Raw genomic sequence first — 12699 nt, 5'->3', positions numbered from 1 at the left:
TTACAACATTATGATTGTCAAATATTCTTTTGTTTTCAACATGGCAAACGTTTTGACGATTCGGAAATAAATCGTTTTAAAATTGAAATGTTGGAAATAACCGGGAGTAAGTCAAAATATGTCAAGCTCTTTGTTTAGGCTTGTGTAAACCCACAACATGTCTTCACCGATCGCCTCCACTTCTCGCTTAAAAATATTAAACTTTAAAAAGTACGAAACATTGAAAACAACATCTTGAACTATACGACTTCAGTTTCGCGGACGGACATTTTAATTTGTGTGTTATGGCATTCTTGCAGAATTACTTGTACCAAAACATAATTTTAAATATATGAGAAATATGCGTCGAGGGTAATTTTATAAAATATTTGCCCTTACACCGATATGTATTATTAAGCAAATATATTACTCATTAAAGATCAAGTTACTTAAGTTTTCGTTCGATGATGGGCATGAGTTACTAATTAAAAGTAGTTTTCACTGTAAAGATTTATTTTAGATAAAGCAACAATAATCACATAGCTTTTAACAATTAAAAAAATGTATTTCAATGCGACCATTTTTATTTCATGCGATGTTCTTTGAATCTTTCGAACAGTTTGTTTCTTCTTTTGAATCCTTAATGCAGTTTGTGGAGGACAATTCCATTTTGCATAAGAAAAACAATATTAGGTTCTTAGAATAATCAAGAGTTGTTGTACATGACATTTTGTTAGGGACAATTCCGTTTTGCATGAGAGAGAAAAAAACACATGCACACTGTTCTTGTTTACTTTTATAAACATCTTACTGATCACATCATAGATAACAACTTACTGAAGCGAACTTAAGGCTTACGGAATTGCTTCATACACCGGGACGTCGTTACCTTCTTCCCACCGTCAAAATAACCGATCTCACCGTACGGTGTCAAGCCCAGCGCACGGTGCTCGCGGCACCAACCTCGTAGTTCTGTTCTTTCTTTAACTCACAGAGAGACCGGCCTATATTAAACACTTTCTGCGCGATTGGGTAAGTGCTCTAACTCGGCACGTGTTATGAAATTAATTTCATCTGCTCTTTGATGTAGGTTGAGGAAATTCACATGGAGCTTGTAAGACAAAATTGCAATTGCTAGGAGCAAGGGCCCTATCTGATTTTACCCTCCACCCCCATGGTTTAGAAAACAAGTCGCTTTATAAAAAACTGGGCCAGACGCCCAATCAAATTGAGTAAAAAGTAATTGACACGCGTTGGTTAAATCCTAGAAAGTATGGTTGGATTAAGCCTCTAAATGTAGTTTGACAAAACAATTCTCATAAAAATTGTGCCGATGAGAATTACTAATTTTTCTTTTGGACTAAACAAAATGTGTTTCAAAAACTTGTTTACATGTAACCCTCTTGTGTATAATGTAACACATTGTCTATACGCAAATACACGCCATATTTCATGAAGGGCCTGTTTTGCAATTTTTTTTTAATTCCGTGAACAGTTTTAAAATGTTAAATTACGGAAATTTAAACTTGTACAAAGCCTCCAGAGAAATAGTTCTTTATTATCCTCCATATGTTTTTTGTTTTCCTTTGCATTATAGCGCCTCGACATAAGTTTGAAATTTAAATTTAAATTATATCACTAACAAAATTTATTTATTATTTTTGTTCAATAGGATGCTAAGTTATCCTTGTGCGATAAAAACATTTAAAAATATATAATATTATAGTATGGATTTGTCCCAGTACGTATGTATGATTTGAAACTTTGTATATAGTGGCAACAAAATCTCGTAGGCCTATAAGGTTTGCGTTTCAAACTGAAATGTCTGGTTGAGTTGTTATAGTTCTGTAAAGAACCGGCGGTATTACAAATTGACGTTTCGATCAGATGCTTTGAGTGTCTTCATGAGAAAGCAGTTACATAATCAATCTTCCCAAACAAAACAGGCTATGGTCTTGACATAGTTGTTTTTCAAGATGTATAAAAAAAGAGGTAGCATGAGTAATTTCAAACCTCACATACGGAGATTAAAAATAGGTCCGTCACGACCTCGAAAGGAGACTTAGTCATCATCAGTTACAACACGACTCCTAGCGGTTTTTCTGTTTACCTATTATTACGCTATGATTAAGCTAATAATGGGCTAACCAAGTGTGGTTAAGATCAGTAAACCAGTTATTCAGTCAAACACACACAGTAATGGTGTCATCTGGCTTAAAATACTGGTTTTAACGGGAGGTAATTTGTCTGTGATTAGAAGGCATATTTGCATAGAGCTCTCTGTGTACGGGGAAGGTATAATTCTCGTGTACACGGGAGAAGCACGTAACGAAAGTTACTGGGGAAAAGGATACTAACCAAGTGTGGTTAAGATCAGTAAACCAGTTATTCACTCAAACACACATAGTACCGGTAATGGTGTCATCTTGCTTAAAATACTGGTTTTAACGGAAGGTAATTTGTCTGTACGAAGAAGCAAAACAAACCTGAGTGTATAACAGTTTGATCGGTTTTCAGCATTCATAAGTCATTAAAAGAAGGTTAAATTTTGCATGGAAATGAGAAGACAATTTTTTTTTTTTCTTTTTTCTTCTTTTTTTTTTTTTTCTTTTTTTGGGGGGGGGGGGGGTGATTCTATGAACAAAAATGTAACTGCCACGACTATTTTGTGCTATTGTCAGGAGCCTTTTTATTGTTTACTACTTTATACTGTTGATAACACGAAAACAACGTTGAGAAAACAGAAACACGTTACACAAATGTTACTTCAAAAGGTAACCGCATTGCTGGCTTAAAATATACACAAACATTGGTTTTTATATAATATGTATGAATGATTTGATATTAAAATGACTTCTTCCTCTTCGGCGATTTCACTCCGCTCCCAGGTCCGAATGACCACAAGTCCCTTTAATGTTTTGTGATTTCTTCCCATTTATACAGAGAGGAGTTCGCACTTCGGCGATTTCACTCCACTCCCAGGTCCGATTTACCACAAGTCCCTTTTATGTTTTGTGATTTCTTCCCATCTATACAGAGAGGAGTTCGCACTTCGGCGATTTCACTCCACTCCCAGGTCCGAATGACCACAAGTCAGCAGCCGCTGCAGCAGCTACCCAGCAGATGATGGCCGCAGCGGCAGCAATGCGCCAACCGGACATCTCCATGTCCTCCTCACCAGCCAAGGACATCAAAGTCACCCTGGAGGGACGTGAACTGTGGCAGAAATTCCACGAGATCGGGACTGAAATGATCATAACCAAGGCTGGCAGGTATGTTGATTCTCTTTCGTAATAGTCCAACAAGTTCCGGGTCAGATTTGACCCGGATTCTAGGGAGCCTGACTCATTAATAAGTCAGGCTAACCCGGAACGTTCAAAATTGCATTTGAACTCAAAGTATGCGGTCAAGTTGATCGATTTCTGGGTCAGGCTGACCCGTATGGTGGTTAAACACGGGATTTGAACTCGGATTCTGCGTCATCTTGACTCTGTTCTATGCCGGATCCGGACTCAATCCTTACCCGGAAGGCTTTAGAGTGGGTTGTTCAATAGTGGAACAATTTCAGAGACTTTTGTCGGTAGTAAATGTAACGTGTTGTAACCATTGTTAGTGTATGTCATTCATAAACAAGTATGCGAATGGTCGCTTGCTGATTGATGACGGGTGATGTCAAAGATGACGTATTGCATCTTAACTGACAACGCCCTCTACGGCAAAAATGGACTTTTAGCAAAATTAAATGGGCACATGTGTCTCCTTGTTCCAAAGATTCCCATTATAAAGAGTGTCTCTGTTCTGGGATGAATATACATGTACACACCTTTTGTCTGGCCTCAGTTATCGTATACTAAAGGTGAACGCATTAAGGACACCTGTAAAAACTACGTTTAACTGTAAATTAGTGATTTTAAAGAAACGTTTTTACTACATCTTTTGGCATAACATAAAAACCTAACAAACTAAACAGATTTTGGGCAACTTTACGCCAATGGACTCCACATCCAAATTAATCCGCTTGGCGTACAATTGATACATAACGGAGCCATAACGCGCACCGGCCGTAGCTAATGACCTAACAAAGCAAAAATCTGCTGAACGCATTTCCTCCGGTAACCTTCCAGAGGTGATTGTGGCTGAGGTTTTTAATCTCTGGACTCGGCCGTTCTCTGCTGGCCAAAAGGTGTGACTTAATAATAGATACGTCTATATACCTGCACCATAATTACAGCAATTACCATTTGCATACTAATTGAGAAGGCTATAGGGATGTCACTGCGAGCCCTTGCGCGTGTCAGCATAAGGATCCTGACGGGATCAGCTGGGTCTTTGTCCGGGATTCCGGCGGGATCACAGAATGACTTCAGTCCTCTTAAGCTCTTTTAATGATCTTCAATTTTTTTTCATTTTTTTAAATGAATTTTGGGAGTCATTGTTTCCAAGTCGGAGAAGCAATTCCGGCGGGAAGTGGCCTAAATGATTTTTAAGGCCTCTTTGGTTTTTAAGAAAGGGTTTGTAATTACAACGCGCTGTACACAAATGCACATTAAGTACATAGGATTATCCGGATTTGTTCACGGGAACTCTATTAGTATTACGCTCTCCAATCTAAATCAATTTTTGAGCCCCCAAGTGCCCTATTAAGATTTTTTCTCTGCGACTGTTTTTTTTTTAATACCTTCTTTTTTGACATTTATTAAAAATCTTCATTTGTTTTTAAATAATGTGTTCAAATAATGTTTTCAATTACATTTTTGTTCAAATGCAAAACGGCTTACTAAAACATCTGCAAAGTAATGCTCAATATAATGATGAAGCCATAAGTGTCGTATCAAATTTTGCTGCGGTGCCTGTATGTTCACAGCCACAGTAACTTTGGATTATTTAGTCAAATTAATGGCAAATATAATTTGATGTATACAAATGTCAAAATGTTATTATTTATTATTTTATCTATTCATTTATTTATTGTAGTTTATTAATTATAATTTACTAATTATAAAAAAATATGAGGTTAAACATAAGTTAAGATAGCACCAAAAGAAAACTGTCCAAATTCGGGAATGTGACCCAAATTCATAAAGCAAACAATACTTTTATATTTAGCAGATTTTGTTTTTGCTAAGCAACAGTAGCACATAAACAATGGCTGTTGAACTGACCCCCTCTTCTGGTAATCAATACTCTTCTATGCTTAGCGATTTTGTTGAGTTGAAATAGCTTTATACAAAATTGGGCCAAGGTAACCCACTTAAAACGTACACATCGAAACAAACGAAACAAATAAAACAAAAACGGAAGCAAAATATGTTGTTTTGTGGATATGAAAGCAAGCATGTATTTGAATGTCAAAATGTCCAATATCAAAATAGCACACGAAACACGAACTGTACAAACACACATTATTATGCAAATTGCCACTGTCCAATATCGAATTAGCAAAACATTCACCGTACAAACATCAAGTACGTGAATTTCCACTTTAAAATGTGGATGCCATCCGATATCTAATTTAATTCACTGTCATAATGTAACAGTACTGTTTCAATTGAGTTAAGTCTGTCTCCCATTAAATACTTCAAAAATCAAGGTATAACGGAAAACAATAGGATGCGTAATCAACGATTGCCATGATGTCCCGAGCGGTTTGACCGAGCCACAGCAGCGCATCACGGCGAGCATGCGTGCCCGGGCTCCGCTCAAATTGGACGGATCAATTATTCATTGCGTCCGCAACACAATTAAATTTCATGTGGTTTTTTTCCCTTCATCTTCTGGATCTTTTACGCAGCCGGGGATGAGATTATAGAAACAATGATTTACTCAGACCACTCGCGGGGAAAAATAAAACCAGCTGTTCTGCTCCTTCTTTCTTTTCACGAAAACCATTTTCATCGTCGAATTATTATTTTAGTGTAATCAAAGGCAGGAAGGCTATGGGGTAATCGAAGGCAGAAAGGCTTTGAAGAATGAATGCATTATGGACACTATGATAAGCTGTTTCGGTAAAGAGTGGTTGAAAACCTCGACGTTTCGATCTGTGTTATGATAGTCTTCATGAGAAACCACAAACATCCTTGACTTCATTTAAGTCTTTGTGTACTGACAATACACACAAATGAAGACGTGATTTCAAAAATTATATTATAAAATAACAAAGGTATTATTTTAAAATCATTTCATAACCGCAACAAGGATACGAACTGCAGTGATACAATTTGCGGCCAATTATATTTAGCTCGAAGTATATTTCATTGAATATGCCGTGTACAATGTTTAAAACAAAATTAGTAGACCCGGTTGATCTCCTACCCCCCCCCCCCCCCCTCCGATGGTAGATACAGTAATTTTCAGAGTATTATAGCAATCTACCAAATTCAGAAATCTACTCCTTTGCAGTATGAATAAAATAGCAAGACAAGACCTCAAAGAACAAATCTACACAGCAAAGTAGATAAATGCACATGGTGTTACCACAATCTGGGTTACATTGATACATCGCCATGCCTAAAAACACGTATAAAACAGTACCTTTGCATGGATACATCACCATGTCTTAAAACCCATATAAAACAACACCTTTGCATGGATACATCACCATGCCTAAAAACCCATATAAAACAATCCTTTGCATGGATACATCACCATGCCTAAAAACCCATATAAAACAATACTGTAAGTGCCATTTTAAACCGATTTGACTGGAATGGGAAAGTAACAAATTCCGTTGAGTTCAGTTCTGAATCCTCACGCCAGTCAGTGGTCGATTTTTAGCATCTTGCGTCCCTGTTTTACCAGGCGTCATTTTGTGCAGAGTGAATACACAGCGTAAGGATTACCAAGTCATCTATAACTCTTAAAAGGAATCGAACTGACATCATTTGACTCCATTGTGAATACAGTGTATCCGAACCGAGCCGCATTGCTTTGTGTGTACAAACCTCATGGGACGACCCTCGTGTAGCAGCCGTCTTTAAAGGCACTTGACACGTTTGGTAAATTGATGTCAAAGACCAGTAATCTCACTTGGTGTATCCCAACATGTACACAAAATAACTGTTAAAACCTGGGCTTATTGATCGTCGAAGTTGCAAGAAAAAAATGACAGAAAAACCACATTGTTCCACAATTTGGGTGATTTGATAGAATAACTTTTTCTCAAAAACTGCATTACTTCAGAGAGAGTTTTTTCTGAAAAAGTTGTATAGAATAATTAACGGCTCTCTGTTGCTCGTTACCAAGTAAGTTTGTATATGCTAATAATTATAACTTTTAGATAATGTGTCCATCAAAGACAATCACAACTTAGGATACAGGAGTTATTAACAAGATTAAGTATGTAAGTATGGACGAGTAACTCATCCTAACTGGAGATAAGACTAGTCTTATTAACTCTTTGTGAAATCGACCCCGGTGCCTTTAACGTATATAGATGTAGATTTCCTTTATTTTGACGAGACAAGCAGGTCAATTGAGCGGTTGTTTGCTCCCTTTTCCTCCTCCTTAGTCTCCTTTCAAGAAGTCAAAGTGACAAAAGAGGGAAGGCAGTGGGGGTTTGTGTATTATTGCTCTGTGAGGTAGAACCAGTGAGGTTTGAACGATGTTTAAGACTTGAGTATTTCCATGTCATTTCTTCCACGATGAACGACTGCCTGCAACGTTACGGTTTGATAGGTATATTATACAAACGGAATATAATGGATATTAAATCATTGCTTTCAAAGACAGGCTGATGGGGGAGAAGTACACAGATGAAAGGCTAAAAACTACACAAGGGGTATCACTTTGCATAAACTACTCATTAGAATAAATCAAAAGTCCCTGAGGGGTTCCCGTTCCGGTGAGATTTTTATGTTTAAGTCTCATCCGGAATTCCCGGACCGAGTGAAGCATTGAATTTGATAGGTTCCTTGTGCACGGTAGACCGTGGGTTGCACGAGTATTAATGTTCCGGGGTTGACTGCGGCCCGTCATTTGACAAAATGTTATAATGTAAATTCTCTGACCTATATCAACATTATTCATGTGGACAACTTAATTACTCATACCACTATTATAATACTGCTTATACTAAAAAAAAGTTCCAAATAGTAATAATTATGTTTAAAGCCCTAATAGAGATAAAACATTCGTTGAAAACTAGCATCAAGATGTCAACCAAAGAGATTGCATTTCAGACCTGGAATTACACGGAGACCATGGAGGCCTCTGTTGGCCTGGTCTTTGCCTTGATGTCCCTACAAATGTTCCTCACATGCGAAATGAAAATGGCCTTGCCCTCTCAAAGATGAAATGTAAGGCCTGTGATTTACATGAAAACGCAAACACATGGTGTATGATTTCTGGCTTTGCGGCTTGTTTTGGAGCCTATAGATATAGTATTTCGGGCATTATACTATTTGATGAAGCATGACTCTTCACTCTACAGCTGGTTAAAAGGCGTAGTAATTGCGTAAGACTTGTTCTGATACCAACCAAGCCAACATAACAAGCAGTTTAACTGTGCTTGTTGTTTTTCCCAAGTAGATGTGAAATACTTGATAAAACTTTAATAAGGTTACGCCGTGACCCAGAACGTTTGCGTCATTGTCTGTTATTTGAATCTTTGGTTTTCTTATTGACGTCGTAACATATCCACCAACCATGTATCAGGTGTTTTCGAAGCACACTGCTAATGAATCAAAGTGTAACACTAAAAATGAAAAACCTGCTAGAACTGCAGCAACATTATGATTCAAAACATAGGATTCGAACTGCCTCTAGCTACCGGGCAACCTCGCTAGTCTAGTTGGTAAGACACAGCTCTAGAATTGCAAGGGTCGTGGGTTCGAATCCCACCTGAGTAACATGCCTGTGATATTTTTTTCATAGGACTCGGGAAAGTACTGAGTATACAGTGCTAACAGTAACACACATCGGTGTATGGGTAAAAACCAAAATTAGTCTGTCCACTGGACATTTGCTAAATACACAAATCATTGAAGTTTGCTGGTGACTGGGAAGTGTATGCCAAGGTAAAACCTTGCTAAATGTAGTACATTGCTATTTGGGATTTAAGTTGACTGCCAAATCCAGAAACTACAACTTTCACATTTAGGCGCATGGCAGATAGGGTTACAGCTCATAGGGGAGTAAACACTCCTTTCATGGAGATCCAAAAACAGTGCCTCGGACTTAATTACATGGGGCTTAACTTCTTGTGAGTTAAGTGTATTTTCCCCCTCTGAATAGCAACAACTGATGCTACAAGATTGCTTTAATTTGCACGGCAAACATAATCACCACCAAATTACTTGACAATGAAAACACCCGATGGGCCCTCTGAACGTAACCTCTATGTACACCCTGTAATAAGGGAGGAGGGTTTGGGGACCAAAAGCATTTCGGATGTACTGTTATGTTCTACAACTACACTGCCGGCGGTAAAAGAGAAAAATTACTCAACGCATTGATGGGCTAGGACCATACCGTGCACACTCGCCTTTGTCCGGTAGGCGTCAGCCGTACGTCCCCCTTGTCGGCTACCGCACACGTATTTACATTGAGGTTCCATTGGTAAATCCCCCCAAAAAATATCTTCATGGTTGGACTGAAGTATGTAAGAATGGTATTTACACGAGTGGAATGAGGCTATTATTAAGGGAAATTACTGGCTGAAAGAAGGGGAAAGTTGTTGACAGCAAGGACTTATGCTTGCGTTTGGGACATGTTGTTGCTTGTAATAAATTCTGGCCGTAATTCAAAAGAGTGTCTAGTCGATGGCCTTTCAGTGAAGTCCACTTTTCGTTAACAGCTTTAATCATCCTTCGGAAAAGAGGAAAAGTGGTTCCGCTCTTTGATTGTCTCTTTGAAGTGCCGGCCTTAACTACTATTAGAGCTGGGATGTTACACCATGTTAGTCTCGTGCATAATATTCGAATAAATCTGGGTTCCCTATTCGGGTTCAAACGTTGTTTTAACTTGCGAGCGGTCGAATAGTTATGGACTATACACCATGGAAGTCTCGTGCAATATTTGAATAATTTTGAGTTACTTATTCGGGTTCAGTGTTGTTTTAACATGTAACAGTCGTTTGGACTTTAGTGGACTTTTAACTGCTACTACAGACAAGATGTTATACCACGGAATTCTCGTGCATAATATTCGTATAAATTCTGTAGCCGATTGCACGAAACGCTAGGATTAATCCTATTCTCGAGTTAGATAACTTATGGTTAATCTTAAGGTTTGTATGCTACAGTGCAGGGCTGGGACTCGTCTTAAGTCCTAGGATTAATCCTAAGTTAGGAAGAGTTTGGTGAAATCAACGGCAGGTTCCATTACGAGTTCGAACGTTGTTTTAACGCACCGACAACCTTGGTTGACAAAGAAAGCAGTGTGCACCACTATTAGAGCAATGCCTACCCACTATACTACAAGTACATAAGTGTTTGGAAAAATCGCTCACGATTTTGCTGTTTCGAATGTAAAACAAATACTTATAACCATGCAATCTAATTTTGAAAAAAAAAATCAAGAAATAACCATAAAGGAAACTGACTAGGTAAATTTGAAATACTTTTGTGTCGAACAAAGCAAACCAAAAGCAATCAAATCTTCTTGATTTTGCGTGCGTATTTCACGCAATGAAAATATGATATTGTATTATTGCTTTCTATAAATTAAAATAGATAGCAAGGTTGGTAAGTTGTAGTTCTCACTGAATACACTGTCCATCGAAGGTTGGTTAACCACATGTCAGAAATCACACCACTGTCCGATTGTGTATCATGTCAACAATCTAGTATTCTTTAGGACCACGCATTGTGTAGTCTATGTCAATATCTTTACCTTTTCAACGAGCAACTCGAAACGAGGCTAAGCCGGAGGGCAACGTGTGAAATGGTAATTGAAAAGCAAATACGGCCACGTCACCTTGGCTGACTGTTAGTCTCGATTCAAGCCTGAGAAATCACTCGTCTCTTCCATGCTCCTAGCACGGGCCAATATCAAACTGCATTGTGACGTTGCTGTGACGTCATGACCCCAGCACAGTGAGATGGCAAAAAAACTAAGTAATCAAATATGGACCTAGTTTTTTGTTTTTGTTATTTTGCCAGAGGCGGGGTTGCCATACCGCACTAGAAACCAGAATAGCAACTGATCCAGCCAAGCACAATACACATGCTTCATTAACCGCTATATTTACTGATATCTTTTATTCTATTATATCAGAGAAACCACAAAAGCCATAGAGGGAGAAGGAAAAAAATCTCAGTCTCTTACAGAAAAAAAGGTCTTTTGGTAGAGAGGAGGAAAAGGAAACAATAACAATAAAATCAAAATCAAGGACTCCGTGTCGGCAGGGTAGAGAAAACCCACTGAGGCACGGGGGAACAATACAATTCTTGCTTTTCATTCCACCAACCCATGAGATAAATATAAATCAGTAATAACAGAACCAACTTGCAAAATAAAGACGGCAACAATAACATACCAATACGCACCCCGCTGCTGTGAACCAAAGAGACGTTATAACTGTTTCGTACATTACGCGATTAAGTGGGCCTCAATGGCTGGTGCCGTAACCCCCATTGATGGCCCGGTGAAAATCTGGCCGGCCGCTCTGCCCCATCGACGCCAGCTATATTGTTGGGAATTTTTCACTTGATAGGAGATAGAGGCCACAGGAGTCCACAGGGCCAGCCTCTCTCACCACCGAAGTTTCACAGACAGAGCAGACATAACGGTTCGCTTGGCCTACTTTACTATCAAATCAAAAGAAAAGAACATTTTATAGCCCTCTTTTTTTTTTCCTTCTTTGAATGGGTTGGTCCTTGGTAGGTAACGATTTGTGGACTTGATGTGGAGTTTCTCACGCTACTAGTGAATTTTTAGAACTTGTTGGAGTTTTTGCGCTGAGTATTTTCTTTGGCAGTCTGTTCGGGTTTTATTATGAACCTTAAGGCTCCTGAGTATTGTGAAAAACATCAAATGCAAAATTCACAATCTCTCTTGTTATATTTTTAGACTAACTTAGCCTATAGGACAATTTAAAATGAGAAAACTAGCGAGATTTCCGTTCAACTTTGGGGAAGAGGTGACTTTCCTGGGTCCACACTTAAATAATTTGTTTCAAACCTTCATAATTTAGTAAGATTTTACTGTGCAGTAGCAGATCAGAACCCACGTCAATTAAGCTGTCTTAAGCAAAAATTATTGCTTAAAAATGTACAGCTAAGCAAAAATATGCCTGATACCAGTCACATATTGTGCATGTGACATGGTGTTTTAGCATACTTGCCTACCTTTTTGGCTGAAAAGCAACTCAGCATAAAAACTTAGAACTGGACGTCACTCAAGGAACCCTTTAGAAATCGTTTGTCAATAACTTACTTTCTTTTCAGCACTGCATTTTTGTTTTGTATTTGTCATGTTGTATACCAACTTTAAAAAGGACGTTAGACAAATTTAATTCTTTCTTTAGAAAAAATAATGATTATAATATCAAACATTTTTTTTATTCAAAAGCTACACAAATAATTTCTTGGAATACCACGTATTGACACAATACTGACAATTCATGGTTTGTATATATTCAATTGCGCAATATGCTTTATAGTAAATATTTTTCTTTCAGCCAACGCAATTTTGACTCTCCCACCCACTTGATTTGGGTTCCTCTTCTCTCTGCCGTATCACATGACATAATTTACCCATGACATGCTGACGTTCAATATG

The 12699-nt window shown here is 38.1% G+C and overlaps 1 protein-coding gene across 2 annotated transcripts in view; it reads left to right on the top strand.

The window, feature by feature from the left end:
* LOC117290804 (T-box transcription factor TBX2b-like) overlaps positions 1–12699 on the top strand; it is a 43058-nt gene that overhangs the window by 1171 nt on the left and 29188 nt on the right. For both annotated transcript variants that reach the window (XM_033772366.1, XM_033772365.1), the window contains exon 2: positions 3017–3251. In XM_033772366.1, the coding sequence (XP_033628257.1) occupies positions 3017–3251 (235 nt within the window). The remainder of the gene's footprint in view (positions 1–3016; positions 3252–12699) is intronic.

This window comes from Asterias rubens, chromosome 5 (genome assembly GCF_902459465.1).
Source record: "Asterias rubens chromosome 5, eAstRub1.3, whole genome shotgun sequence".
In the NCBI taxonomy this organism is placed as follows: Eukaryota; Metazoa; Echinodermata; class Asteroidea; order Forcipulatida; family Asteriidae; genus Asterias; species Asterias rubens.
The sequence above is the reverse complement of the archived record's forward strand: the minus strand, read 5'-3'. Positions and strand labels throughout refer to the sequence as shown.